Source organism: Scatophagus argus, chromosome 20 (assembly GCF_020382885.2).
Source record: "Scatophagus argus isolate fScaArg1 chromosome 20, fScaArg1.pri, whole genome shotgun sequence".
In the NCBI taxonomy this organism is placed as follows: Eukaryota; Metazoa; Chordata; class Actinopteri; family Scatophagidae; genus Scatophagus; species Scatophagus argus.
The window spans coordinates 8,746,070-8,761,098 of NC_058512.1; the positions used below are offsets into that span (position 1 = coordinate 8,746,070).

At 42.4% G+C, this 15,029-nt stretch overlaps 1 protein-coding gene across 4 annotated transcripts in view; it reads right to left on the minus strand.

Annotated features, from left to right (window-relative positions):
* Window positions 1–29: 29 nt before the first annotated feature.
* Window positions 30–15,029, minus strand: part of abl1 (c-abl oncogene 1, non-receptor tyrosine kinase) — a 29,046-nt gene continuing 14,046 nt past the window's right edge. Inside the window, exons 1-11 of one of the 4 annotated variants that reach the window (XM_046374833.1) lie at window positions 14,058–14,722; window positions 9,208–9,372; window positions 8,074–8,369; window positions 6,307–6,597; window positions 5,937–6,021; window positions 5,522–5,699; window positions 4,746–4,930; window positions 4,402–4,554; window positions 4,229–4,318; window positions 4,011–4,139; window positions 30–3,447 (exon numbers count right to left, since the gene is read on the minus strand). In XM_046374833.1, the coding sequence (XP_046230789.1) occupies window positions 1,760–3,447; window positions 4,011–4,139; window positions 4,229–4,318; window positions 4,402–4,554; window positions 4,746–4,930; window positions 5,522–5,699; window positions 5,937–6,021; window positions 6,307–6,597; window positions 8,074–8,369; window positions 9,208–9,372; window positions 14,058–14,142 (3,345 nt within the window). In that variant the 5' untranslated portion in view covers window positions 14,143–14,722 and the 3' untranslated portion in view covers window positions 30–1,759. Of the gene's footprint in view, window positions 3,448–4,010; window positions 4,140–4,228; window positions 4,319–4,401; window positions 4,555–4,745; window positions 4,931–5,521; window positions 5,700–5,936; window positions 6,022–6,306; window positions 6,598–8,073; window positions 8,370–9,207; window positions 9,373–14,057; window positions 14,723–15,029 lie in introns of those variants that run through there. The other 3 variants (XM_046374834.1, XM_046374832.1, XM_046374831.1) reach the window with 3 other exon arrangements.

The window sequence follows — 15,029 nt, forward strand, 5'->3', positions numbered from 1 at the left end:
ACATGTGGAAAAAGCACCCGACTCAGTAATGTATTTCAAGTAGCACAACTGCTTTGTATTTTATTGCAACAAAAATTGCACCAAGGCTAGAGGAAGAAACAAAAAGAAAACATATTTACAAAGGAAAGCAAAGTTTGTCTACAAAATTGGTGAGGAGGCTTAGAGACAAAAGTAGAGTAGTGGCATGGTTGATAAAGGGGAGGAATAGTTAAAAAACAAAGCCAACATTGGCAGTACCATGTTGAAGTCAAGGCAGCTTGTGGTTGACTTGTGTCCTCAGGCATCGCAGTCAGACAGGGCACATGGGGTGATACGCCTACAGCACAAATACTGAAAATGTCCAAGAGCATAAAGGAACTTATGATGTCAAGAGTGGAATTTCATGGGTGCTTTTAGTCTATAATGGTCAGCTTCTCATTCATACATTATTTTGTAAGACAGCAAGCGACAAATCCATAAACATTTCAGTCCAGTGTTTCCCCCAGGAGATAATTTTTAACTGGGGTAGAGAGGCCTCTGAGACAGCATTTAGACCATGTGACACAAACCCTCAATCAAAATGAATTCTTTCAGGCAAAGAGGCCCTGCAGTGGTCGGAGAATAACTGTTTCAGTCTGTGAGTCCTCTTTACAGATGAAACAGCATGCTGCTGCAAGGCTGAGCTGCTACTGATGGCTTTTGTGACTGGCATCTACAGAAAGTTGAATTAAACATATATATTTCTTTTTTAAAAAAAAAAAAAAAAAAGTCCACTCTAAGGACAACATAAAACAACAGTCTGATCCACTGAGCTGCAGATCGTGCACCCTGGTCCCTCTCCAGTACAGACTGGAGACAAAGATTTTTGGTATGGCAAACATTTAAATCCAATAACAACTCAATGCAGCTATCCCTAACCACATTTCTGCATTTGTAAAGTGGCAGGTCTTAATCAGATCTGCCAATAGTGTTTAAGGCACTAAGTGTGCAGTGAGGCAACAAGATGAAGGCCACAGACTTATTCTGCCTCATTTGCTTGCTCCCATTATTATCTTATGGCACATGGTTGCAAATACTGCAAAATGCATTCATACATAACAAACATTGACACATTTTCAACACTCAGCACACAACCAATTACCAACAACACGGTACAAAGAAATGGAAAATGTTGCAATGTGTATCAGGTTATAAATACTGTGATTTCAGACGCTCTCTATTTCTTACAATATGAAAATCAGTCGTTAAAGTGTTAGAAGACATCGTGGAACAAGCTGGAGTTAGCCATTTTTATTTTTGCTCATTGTCGTCTGCATTGATGGGAAAAAAAAAATAAATCAACCACTCTAACCGTGATAGAAACGTAATATCACAGATTTTTTTTTCTACTAGTGTCATTGATAAAGGGGAAAACACAACAAGGATATGTAAGACATGATCATTTCAAAAGTGATTGGTGAAAAGTCATGCTGTTAAAGAATTTGTCCCTAGCCTCTCATTAAGGCCAAAAGACAGTGTTCATTAATGGTTAAGGCTTTTCAATATTGCAAACCTTTGATTCCATCCACAATAACCACAGGCTTAAGTGTTTCAGAGTGTACTGTAGTGTGAAACCTATACATTGGTGCTGCTATTCCACAGACTTTACCCTCAGATCTCCATCATGAGCTCAGGATGAACCACAGTTCATTCCCCGGCTCAGAAAAAAAAAGGGTAGTGTACAATAGATTTCATTTCATTGCATCAGTTATATATCTTGGTAGTTTAAGATTTTATGCTGCTACCTCTGAACAATGTCGCTGATCTCTTTGACAGAGGACAGCAGCTTGCTGAAGTCCTGCTGTGCGTTGGCGCCCCCTGTGGCGGCAGGACAAATTTGCAGCTCACGGAGGCTGTTCTCAAGCTTGTTGATGGCCTCGCGGAAGGCAAACTTATTCCTCATCTGCTGGATGGAGTCGACGTAGCTCACGCAGTACTTGGACAGGTTCTTGCCAGCCTCCAGCACAGCGCTGTGGCTACCCGTCTGCTCTGAGTTGCGGCAAATGGCTGCGCGAAGAAGCTCTGTGCCTTCCAGCACCATCTCACGAGTCACGGCCGAGTTGGGGGTGCGTTCAGCGGCCTGGCGGGGTGCAGTCTTGCGGAGGGAGCGTCGTGTGTTCACTAAGGGGATGAAAGCGGTGGGCGAGCTCTGATCGCCAGGAGAGGTCAGGGAAGAAGAGAAGCCTCCTAGGCTCTGGTTGGAGAGGGAGGTGGTCATCAAAGTAGAGGAGGTGGAGGTCTTTATCGGTTGAGGTTTGGAGGTGGAGCCCAGGGGCATCTTCTTGGAGCCCTCACTGAGGGGTGAGCGGGCTTGGTCACCGGCAGTGGTTGTGTGGTGGGGCTCTGATACAGAAGGGGGGCCCTTAGCTTTAATATCTGAGGGGGTAGGCGGGGGGGAGGGGAGTTCTTGTGTAGGACTGCGGGAAATCTTGCCCGTTTTGGCATTGGTGGGTGGTGGAGGTGGGGCTGGCTTAGGTTTCTGTAACTTTCCTCTTTCCCTGACAGATGACGAGTCCACAGTGTGCTTGTGTCTGCGAGCCCTGCATTCTTCTCCTGCTGCCCCCAAAGCAGGAAACACATTGGGCTTGAGAAGCTCAGCGTGGAGAGCACTGGTCTTGGAGTTGTCCAACCCAGGCACCCCTGGTTTCCTGACTACCTTAGGTGTTAATGCCTGAGGACTGGAACCAGGACTGGGATCAGTGTCTTTGCCTAAGAAGGCAGAGGAAACATCGGATGAGGCGTTCAAACGTGGTGGGGGAGTTAAGGTGCCCAACCGCGGGGCACTCTCGCCTTTTTGCTCACTGGTTCTCTTGCGTGGCAGTGCTGGCTTGCCCCCAAAGGTGCCTGAGTCAAAGTGGCGCTGGCCAAGGTCTCGTGGCAGTGTGACAGACTTCCATTCAGTGCCATCTGAACCACTGGCCATGCTAGAGGACCAGAGAAAACGCTTTGAGTTAGACATGGATTCCTCCTCACTGGGTGGTGTTGTAGCTGCTTTTCCTCCAGGTCCAGGCACTGCAGGAGCTCCCTTCTTCCTGGGAAACAAAGGTCCTGGGTAGGTAGGAGCCCCATTGGTGATCCCCCCTGCCCCATTATTGTTAGTACCCAAGAACTTTGCTGAGTCGAGGCCATGTGTGATGTCATTAACGGCCAAAGATGCACCATTGTTGAAGCTGTCACTGTCTCTTGGATCTAGAATCACACCCCTCCTTTCAGGGTGGACATCCATCTCTCTGAAAGAGGAGCTGCGTTTGGGTGGAGCTGGTGCATTCTTTTTCTTTTTCTTGATGAGGCTCAGAAAGCCACTGCCACGTGTCTTGTCCTTGTCTTTGGGAAGCAAGCGGTCATCCTCATTCAGGTTACTGTCCAGAGGGGGGCGTTCTTTCCTGGGGAGCATGGGTGAAGACACAGCTGCCTCTGGCTCCACTGGGTCTGAGGAAGAGCCCATAAGAACCAAGGAATCATCAGTGAAAAATAAAACACAGCAGTTATCAGACTACAATCCAAAAATAGCTTGACTGACTAGAAAAGAAAAGAAAAAAAGAAATCATCATGAAAGATGAGTGGCTGTTTTAAAGGAGACTGAGCTAACATATGTTTCCAGAGTTACAGAAGTAAACTCTACCATCCTTAGTTCTGAGGTTACAGCCAAAGATATCAGATTATACTTGATCTTACTGGGTGTTATAAGCTCAGACTCTCTCTCAAAGGGAAACTAAAAGGAAATAAGATAAGACAGCATCCAGATGGTAACTTCAGCAAAGCACGACTTGGAGAAATGAAAATAGTTTCATTTTGCTCAATTATCTTTAGTTGTTAGTCCAAAGATGAAAGGCTTTAACATACATTTTATTGAGCAATTTTATGGAATTTAAACAATTAACACTTATCCCCTACATTTAATGTATTAAGTATAATAAGAATAGTGATGGACTCTTATAGAACAAGTTGCAGCAACAAGGGTAGGAGACATGGTGGGCTTGAGTGCATCTCACCTGGGCTATCTCCATCCCGGTTTTCCATGTTTTTGCGGAGAGTTCTGGTTTTAGTGGGCAGCTCTGGAGCTTGCTGGATGGAGCCTAATGTTGCCTTCTTCCCTTTCTTACCCAATTCCTTTTCCACCTCTAAAAATAAAAGTACAACTCGAGATTTAACAAGCAACAAAACACTCACAAGTAAAAATACTTTGGATATAAAAGAAAGCAGCCCCGACCGTCAGAGATGCTGGACTCCTGGAACATGGTCTCAAAAGCTTGGTGTGTTTCAGCAAAAGATGGACGGTCTGACGGGTTCCACCTCCAACCTAACAGGAAGACAAAAAAGTAAAAATCAAAAAGACCTTACAACTGACTTCTAATCATATTCTGGAGAGGTTTTGCTACTCACAGGCTGTCATGAGCTCATAGACCTTCTCGGGGCAACCCTCTGGTCGGTCCATACGGTAGTCTTTCTCCAGCAGCTCGTACACTTGGGACAGGTCAATGCCTGGGTAGGGGGACATGCCGTAGGTGGCAATCTCCCACAGCAGCACGCCAAATGCTGGTAATAAGTTCACAAGACAACCGTGTGACTCATACAACAATCAACAACAGATAGATGTAAAGAAATACATAGCTGGAACTTTAAGTCATGGTGGGATTATGTGCAACAGAATAATGAATGAGTGTAATTAAAAGAAACGAGCCACTCAAGCACAAATGTCAGTTAAATGTCATGTTAAATCAACTTACCCCAGACATCAGACTTAATAGAGAATTTGTTGTAGGCCAGACTCTCTGGTGCAGTCCATTTGATGGGGAACTTGGCCCCAGCATGCGCTGTGTAGGTGTCCCCAGTCATTAGCCTGCTTAGGCCGAAGTCTGCAACTTTTACCAGGTGGTTTTCCCCAACCAGACAGTTACGAGCAGCGAGGTCCCTGCAGGACAGAATACAGAGATGTGATTGAGTGATGAACAGTAGGCCAGGGAGGAATCCTGACTTTCTACAATACGCCACAGACAAAAACTACGCCAAAATGCATGTGCTGACTTGAACACAGCCTTCAGTTAGAGGAAAAAAAGAGAAATTGAGAAAAAAATATCAATAGTGTGTTGTTATAACATCCAGCAGAGACCCAAGTTGCATCTTGTCAGGTTCAGTAATTAAAATGCAAATAATAAAGACATAAATCATTTTATCTCTTCTGAATGACCTTGTGAAACATGCCAGAACAAACTGGCCATGTTACAACATCAACTTGTCTGCGATACAAGTCGAGAACAGAGCAGAGCAGAGCAGATGGGAGAACGAGAGAAGAAAAGCAAAGGCATGAGAAGAAAGGGAAAATAAGATTTAAGGGCAAGAACGTTTTTCTTCTCTAGTATTCTTGCAGCTCTGAGTGAGCTAACACTACTGATGATAGGTCATAATTATCCTGCCTGACAAACAATTGACAATGAAAATGAAAATCACTTAAGTCAGACACAATACTGCTATCTCTTGAATCAAATTTAGACTTCAAACCCACCTGTGTATAAAGTTTTTTTTCTCCAGGTACTCCATGGCAGAAGAGATCTGTGTGGCCATGTAGAGCAGCACCACTGCATTGACCTCCTCTCTGTTGCACTCCCTCAGGTAGTCTAGTAGGTTACCATGAGTCATGAACTCTGTGATAATGTAGAATGGTGGCTCCCGTGTGCACACACCTGACAAGACAACAAAACACATAAGTATTCACCAAATATCTTTTTATACAGAAAATCTACATGCAAACATCTTGAAAATATATTGCTGCACTGGACTAGAAGCTATTTAGCCTGCAAACACGAATACATCTGCAAAAGACTGGTTAACAATTAATCACAGCCAAAAAAAGAGGCTATACATTCGACCAATAGCGTTTGTGTTCATCAATAAAGACAAAACAAGGGTTTTTAACATACCTAACAGTTGTACCAGGTTGGGGTGTTTGATCTCCTTCATGACAGCTGCCTCCTTGAGAAACTCCTCCACCTCCATCGTATCCTCCTGGAAAGAATCGTCGACAGAAAAATGAGTAAAACGATAGATTGGTTGCAGCTGCATCAATGCGACACCAGATGGTACCATTATTCAGCCAAATTACAGAACTATAGCTGACACCCGTGTTATTATGAGATGACAGTAGATGTCAAAATGTTTCCACTGGACTAGACAGATACTGACATACATCCCTTTCTCACAAAGTGAAATATATGAGCTTAGGAGCAGTAGTGCAAAAATAAATCCAATCTTTACTCACACAGACCACTATTTTGTAACCTGTCCTTTTACCTTTAGCGTCTTGACAGCCACGGTGAGGTTGTACTTCTTCCAAACACCCTCGTAAACCTCCCCATACTGTCCCCCTCCCAGCTTGTGCTTCATGGTAATGTCAGTGCGCTCCATCTCCCACTTGTCATAGTTGGGAGAAACTCCGTAGATGGTGGGCTTGTTGCGCTTCGGCGCCGGGTAGTGCAGCGTGGTGATGAGGCCATCGGCCACCGTGGAATGGTGGTGTACCAGCTCCGCCAGTGTGTTGAAACGGCTTTCTGACGAGACGTACAGCTGGAGGAAAACGAGATTCTACATTTGAGTAGATGTACATGAGAGGTCAGTACAGCTCAGAATATTGACAGAATTTCTAACAATCCACTGTGATAACAGTAATTTTAGTGCTATATTGAATGTCTGACATGACATTTTTGGTTTAATACAAGATTAATTATTTTCAATAATAAGGCACACAGGTTTACAGGATTTTCATGAGGAATTTTAAATTCTACACTTAATAGGTCAAAGGATGAAGGTCAAGGATGGAGAAACCAATTATTTTTATTACATAATGACAAATTGTGTTAAAATACATTAGGACTAACACATATAGGGATATGGACATGCATGAGACCAGAAACAACAAGTGAAGTGCCAGCAATGTAGCTAGAGATAATGTACCAAGTGAATGTAAAATGTGAATGTGAAAAAGTCATGTTAAAATGTTGTTTCTTTCATAAAGAACATTCTTAGCCCATTCAGGCATTAGTCAGGAAAGCTGGTGGAGGGACGGATATTGGTCAGGGCTCAGTGGACACAGTCTTTTCCATTGTCCAAGTCTTACATAACCCCAGAAATGATTTGCTCTACAATCTGCACTGTGCATTTATTTACTTGTGAACAGGCTCTTTCAGCAAGCTGAAGGCATGCAGAGGAAAAGGTGAAAAAGAACAACCTTGACTGCAGTGAAAAGACCTTTGAAATCTAAAGAGGATTTAATGGTCAGTTGGCTGCTCTCTGGACTTAAACCATGACCACTTATTAAATCAAGCAAAGCAAAAAAATATTATTTACTAACATTAAAAACACAGTTCACAACAGCGTTAATCACAGAGTCAGTGTGAAACAAAGCTGAAGCTCAGGGAAGTGTTGAGGTAATCTTGAATTATGGGAGAAGTCTATCATACCAGACTCTTGAGTTATGGCTCAGTGGGAGGATGGAAAACAATATGAGTTGGGGAACCGTGCGCGTGTGTGTTCGTCCATTTGTTTCGTGTGTGTATGCGTGCATGTGTGTGTGTGTGTGTGTGTGCATACTTGGCTGCATCTGTCTGTGCTAATGCATGTCTTAGCATGGGCGTCAGTGTCTGGCTGGCCTCGTGTCTGCTGGCCATTATGAGCAGCACAGTGGTGGTTAGAGGCATTCTTGCCATAGCTAGCGTTCCCCAGGCTAGCTCACCTCACTGCATCACAGACAGGACGGTGACACAGCCAACATGGCAGCGGCTTCTCGATTGACATAGCAATTTGGGGAAATCCCACAGAACAGACTAAGCCATATACATAGTAAAATATGGCCTACACTTATAATGACTATCAGGATGGAGCACTGTGAACCCTTTTTTAAAAACCTACTCTAACCTTGGCCTCCAGACGTCCTGCCTTTCTTCAACTTCAGTCTTAATTTCTTCAGATTTTAGATTTAACAATTACAAATTTGTTATTAATTGGACAGAAGACATTCTTGCTGTGCATATATGGTATGCGTTTCTGTTTCCCGATGCCCACCTTGCCGTCAGATGCAGTGTTAATCCTGTAATGGTAGACTCTCCCCTCGTACCGCAGAGAAATGGACCTCTGGCCAGGGCTGCTTTCACTTTCGCGGACCAGAAAGCTCCCGTTGATGCCTGAGCTGAGCAGGTACTCTGCCGCATTGCGTGACACTGGTCCATGGTACCAGCTGTGCTTCTCAAGGCTGTTGACAGGGGTGATGTAGTTGGACGGCACCCAACCCTGGCCATTCTTGGTCTGTGCCTCACACCACTCGCCGTTGTGGTTGTAACCCAGCACACGCAGCTTCTCCCCTAGTCAACAAGAGAGATTAAAATTTCAAGTATGATCCAGCCAACTTTATTAATTATTTTATTATTATTTTAATGTTTACAGCTCATTCCAGTGACCTGGAAAAGAGGATTTCCTCAGGCTGGACTGTTGTGAATCTTCCATATTATGTGCATTAAGAACAGGCTATCATAGCATGGACACTGTACTAGAACTGAACTAAGTATATTTGAAATCAGACATGCAGGAATTCACTGTATCTAATGTCATGTTTCCTCAGATCAGGAAGCAGGGTCATTTCTTTCTTCTGTTTCCTAGTGACCAAGACTCAAGAAACATATTTCTTTCTTTTAGATTAGACTTCAACAACCATAAAAGTGGCTAAGCTTTGCTACAGAAAATTTAAATTCAAATTATTGTTTTTTTTGGCAATACAAACCCCAAGTAAAATTAAGCTTTTTGTGCAATGGCTCATATTAAAATGAACTGGAAAGTACTGTTGTAGGGGACATTCTCTTGTTTATTCCAGTGCATATGTTCCCCCCTTCCTTCCTCTGTTTGTCTGAGTGATCCATCTGTGGTATTGTTTTCCAGTTGTTTCAGAGGAAGAAAACAACCCACATGTGAGACCATCATCAGGAAGTGAGAGACTTCCCTCTCTGAAGACAGAGAGGGAAGGAGAGTGTAAGCAAATCAGCAGATTGTCAGCAAGACTCATAACCTCACAGACACATAAACTTACTCTAGAAGTACATGTCACTTTGTGTGCCACCTGCAAGTGACAAAAATGTTCAAAAATCCCAAATTTTGATTACTGTCAAATCGATTCAATGAATGGCATTTTTTCCCTTTTTTATTTACCTTTAGTAATGCTGAGTGTGTTGTCACCACTGGCCACGAAGTCATAGAGTGCGACAAACAGGTTGGGGTCATTCTCGCTGGGTCCAGCCAACAGGTTCTCTTTGGAGTTCCAGCGGGCCGCTTCTGTCAAACCCTGACTCTCAAAGTCTGGTCTCTGTAGAGCTTCTGAAACAAAAAAAAACAAAAAAAACAGCCCATCAGAAAACCTGAACTTGACTGAAATATGAGGAAAAACATCAAACCATGCTTTGCTGAGGGGACAATGAGGGGGATCTGTGGGTGTTTGGAATCCAGTGAGATTGTCTTATATGGGATGACTGAGCAACAATGTCAACTCTTGCCTATCCATGTGTCACTTCAAATTCTTCTACATCCCCTTCAACAGGGGCTTGCTCCAACAAGCAGGCCATCAGCTGTGATCCCAACATGGGATTAGAGCAATAAACCTGATCATGTGATCTGCCGTGTCCCTGCTGTCTTCATAACTTTTCATTTCCTGGATTATCCCTGCTTAATTTTCATTTTCTTGAATACTTAGACAACTACCACACATAAGACTGTGAGAATGTGTCTCAGCATGAATCTTCACTGTAACTGTAAAATGGATGTGCTCGCACTCATAGGTAATGAGCGTGAGTTCAAAGTGCTTAAGCTTATAGTTGTGTTAATTGCAGACACAGCTGGAATTATAGCAATTTTAGAGCAGTAAAACTGATGGCTGAATCACAAAATGTGGAAAATGGAAAGAATGTGCAGAAAAGTGTTTAAGAGAAAGAGAGAGGAAAGTTTTAACTGCAGGTTGGCCTAACTATGAGCTTGATTGTGTGGCTCGCTCAGCTGTTGTTGCACACGTTTTAGAGGCATCTTACATTCCAGCAACACCCCCCACTCCAAATCATCTTTCCAAAAGAGACAACATGCTAGAACTGCACCAGATTTTCTCCTCTTGGTGAGAATTTTGAAAACAGTAGAAACGTGAGGAGGAAGTATTAAAAAAAAAAAAAAAAAAGCTACAGTACATTGTACACAGCACAGTACTATTGGGAAACCAACCAAACACTCAAAAAGTGATTAAACCCACTGACACTGGACTTTATCTTCCAATTCTCCACACTCAAGATAAGCCAGAAAAAAACAGTGACTAACTACCAACATGAAACAAACTGAGCTGGCTAAGCACAGCAATGCATATTTAAACACTGATGGGAAAATCGCTTTGGGCAGTTATTATTAGTATTTTTAGTAACATTAGGAAATTAGGCAAAATGTCCAGTTTAAAAGTTCTTTGAACAGCAAAATACAGCCAGACAAATAACCGAATGAAACACCAAGGACTCTGGGGATTTGAAAACAAAAGCACCTACTATGGCCACATCCTTTTAACTGCCAATAGGCGTGATGAACTAAATTATATATGTATACAACCGCAATTTCTTTAATAAAAAGTCTGTGATAAGGATGATTTTACTCACATTGAGAACTAAAAATTTGTTCCAATGAACATCTACGTCCTAAGTACTGTCATTCATAAAGATCGCATGCAGGAAAATTGAACTTGAAGCATTTTCCAATCACACAGATAGACAGACAGACACATACACACGATGAAAAAGTTCTGGTGTCAATCGAACGTAACATATCTTTAAGTTTAATTCACCCGATAATGTCTAAGGACAGTTGAAAAGGTGATATTTTGGAGATACAAACTTTTCAGTGTGTGCTGCAAAGCGCTGGAGTAAAACGAAGTCTCCCAACTGTGCAATGTACCAGATTAGGACCTGCTGACCACATTTATTGTTAGCTGAGTTAGTTTGGAGAAGATATAACTTGTGAGTTTCTCATAGCAAGAAGTAAGCAAAGAGTTTGTAGCTTACTTGACTAAAACCAGCAAAACCTTAAGGATGTAAACTGAACATATGCAGCCCACAGCCAGTCACATGACACTGTTGACAAGTTGCAGTCATCAGCGTGTTGTGAAACTGTGAAAAAGACTTTCACACAGCTTCTTCTGCCAAGTTGCACTCACCAGCCTGAGCACACTGAGACAATCAAATCCAAATGCGGAGCTTCTTTTAGGTCACAAACCTGCCATTTTGAGTGAGAACATGCCAGATTAAATTTCATCTAGAGCAGACTGCCTTGGTCATACTCTCATATTTAGCTGGGTTCCAGTCACTAAAGTGAGACAGACCTGTTGCATTCTGGGGCAGCAGTTGGGGGTGTTACCCTCAGCTGGCGAAGATACGGGAATCCATGTGCCTCGTGCAAAAATAAAGACAGGCTGTACTCCCACATCACATGGTCCAGAAACAGAAAAACCGCCATAATACACCACTTTTCTTGAAATAATAGATCCAAGCCTGAGAATATAGTCAAGTAACACAATCATTACTCCTGTAATTAAAATATGCCCATTTAGCATTTATAAAGCTGATTCGTTTTCATAATGCAGCGAGATGTGATGTCAATGACTAGCCAGCAATCACTCACTTTGTTCATTTAACCAGTCTTACTTTTTTTTAGCTAAAATACTCAGGTCTGGTCTATTTGTATGCTATCTTAAAGTAACATTTCAGACTTCTTGATATTAACGACCATCTAACTGAAGTATTGTACATACTGGCACTTTAATAGCATTTTTCAAGGTACATTTATATATAATCCAGTGCGTCACCTCTCCTTTGAAAACATATTAGTAGTTTTATTGATTCTCTGTTGGATTATTTTGTAGGATATTGTCACTGAGATTTAAGAATAAATAGGGAGGGAAAAAAAAGCACCCAACGATTTCTGATTTAGTTTATCCACTGGTCAAAACAAAGACAAACAACAGCCGTGTGTTGCCAATTACTATTACCAGATGTACACAAAATATAGATAAGTTAAAAACGAAGCCATCCATTGTCAAATTTGGGTTTAAGTTTAAGCCGGAGATCAAGCCAGACAGAAAAAGAGCGCAAGAACTAAGCAAGAAGCAGACCTGGCTGAGAGCAAGCAGGACATACCATATGTCCAGAATTTGGCTTGGTCATAAAGTGTGTGGGCAGCGCATTTGAGCAGTCCATGCCACACATGTCCACTTTATGGCCCCAAATACCACAGCTCTTTGTGAGAGGGTGACAGCACACTGACATATGGATGATGACAACACATGCTCAAAGCGGGAAGAAAACAAAAGACATGGAAAAAAGTAAACTCAAGAGGTGAGTGAGAAGGAAACAGATTAAAAAAAAAATAAAGGCGCCATTATCAGAGTGCAGTTCTCCAGAGTCATGTGGTGGGAGAAACTGCAGCATGTCCTGGCTCCATTACTGAGATGACACTCAAAATGATTAAATATGCGTGGAACTTGTTGAGAATTCATAGCTATGACTGCACTGCTATTGAGCAACAGGAATGCATCCAAACTCGCACACTGACGTAAGGCAGAATTTTTTTCAAAAACCAGACTGTTTTAAACAAAAAACAAACAAAAAAAATCGCGTCTGGTTCCACTTTGTCCTGGTGTTCAAGTCTAAGAGAGCCCTGCCAGTTTTGATTCCAATCATCTTTACCTGAAATAATAGGAAAATGCAACTAACTAGCTGCCATTATAGAAACCAACAGTAGCCCAGGTCCAAAACCATAAATCTATTTATCACATTTAAGTGTGGGCCCTGGTCCCAAACCACATATTTCTGCAGGCTAAGAGTGGGGAAATCTCTATCTTACATATTAATTTTGCACCACCTGAGTGGAAGGTGGCAGAAAACAAGGGGAAAGGATTAAGATAATATCTGTGATATGGCTCTACCTACTGTGGGAGATATTATGTTAATGATCAATGTGCAGAATAGAGCCAAATGAGGAGAGCAGTGAATACCAGTGACAATAAGGCAACTAAACTTGCAAAGAATCACCATTTTCATTTAAAGTAATTACAGTATTCAAAGAGCATTTTCCTCTTATTCACTCCAATGGTGTCATATAACGTACAACTTGCAGCAAAATACTAATGAAAGTATAATTCGGGGTGGAACATCTCAGCATGAGATTTGATGTGCCTTGTACCATGTGGTCTGGAAACTAGAGACTCTTTATCACTGTCATCCACTTCAGTGGGGAGCACACCAGGACTATTAAGTCTATTAAATCATTTGGTTACACAATCTTTGGCACACATAAACCTTCCTTGAGTATTCCACCATCAATCAATTACTATTTTATCATGCAGAGACTCAATGTGCCCTGGATTTCTTCGAACTCTCCTTGTATCCTCTTCAGACATCATGGACAAATCAATTATCCACTTTAACCCTGACCAGAATGGTTTAATTAGAAGAAATGGAAAAGAAGTTATGCCAGCGTGCACAATACAAAGAGTATGTGAAACATACAGATTTACATTATCTTCTAAATTCCTTATAGAAGTAGCGAAGAACATCAAAAAACTGAAACACGGCCGAGAACTTAAAAGGACAGCGCAGACTGAGATTAGATCCCCTCTCTTCATAAACAAGAATTAAGTGGGACACGACCAGGAGTCAGATTTCCTTGTATTCTCCTCGCCGTCTCTTTTTCCACTTCTTTCCTCTTCAGCTAGCCAGTGTGTCTGGCCTCCCTCACCCTCCTCTGTGCTTTCTCTCTGCTTTCCCCTCCCCATTCTTCTGTTTCCACAGTGCCGAAATCATTGTTCAGCCTTTACACGGTGAAATTTCATTTTTCATTCTTCTCCCAGTGTCTCCAAAGTCCCTGATTTTTTCCTTTCTGACATCTCTGCTCTAACAGTTGTTAATATTTCTCCAAAGCAAAGTTGAAAATCTCGGCCAAAGCTAAAAGACGACACTAAAGCCATCAGAAAACATTCTTACCTTCCAAGTAACAGCTGGAGGAGGACGAGAGGCCTTTCTTAGATTTACACCCCACCAATTTCAGGCATATCTCCAACATTTTCATTTGCTTTCTTTCCCTTCCCACTGGAAAATGTTGTCGCTGGTTCAAATCAGACGCCACTCGAAACGTTTCCCTTCTACATGTGTCCAACACGAGAAAAATTTCAACACAAGAAATAAAATGACAAAAGGAGAACAAGCACCAAAACAGTTGTTGAATAGTTCTTTTCCTCTATCCTTGCAGTGGCTGTAAATTCTCCTCTTCTCTTCACTCTTTTCCAAAACCAAAAAAGCGGAGTATGATGTCCGGCAAAGTCTATCAACTTTCTCTTCTGAGCGGCCCCATGTTTTTTTTCCCTCTTCTGCTTTCAGGTTTTTGGCTAGCTCCAGTTCTGTACGATACCGCAATTATCCAAAAACGTAGGTTTGGTCCAAAAGCTTTATAGACCTGTAGATGTGTCAGTTGAGTGCGCAGAAGGGCAGTTTGAACGATGCCATTCCTCTCTCTTGTCCCCTGTGTGAGAGTGTGTATCTGAGGCACAGGGACTACTCGTGCTCCAGCTGCCAACAAAGGGCCTCTTTCAGGCTCAGTCTGCTGCACTCAGTGACATCAGCTGAGCCCTCCCACCTCCAGCAGCAAACACACAATGAGAGGGAGAGACTACCACCACACACACACACACACACACACACACATACACACAAGCACTATGAACATACACTAATAAGGACAGAAACAACACCATCACCCGAAATTCAAGCCAAAATATGAAACAAAAGCTGCAGATACCTCACTGAAAAACCTTGAAGTTTAGATTCAGCGTAGACCTTATATAGTTCTTCTTCCCTTCTGCTGAAGTCATGAGATGATTACAAGAAGCTCCTCCTCCAGCTTTTTAACCCCCCTTCCCCCCTCTTTCTGTCTTTCTGCCTCTCTCTTCTCCACTGTGC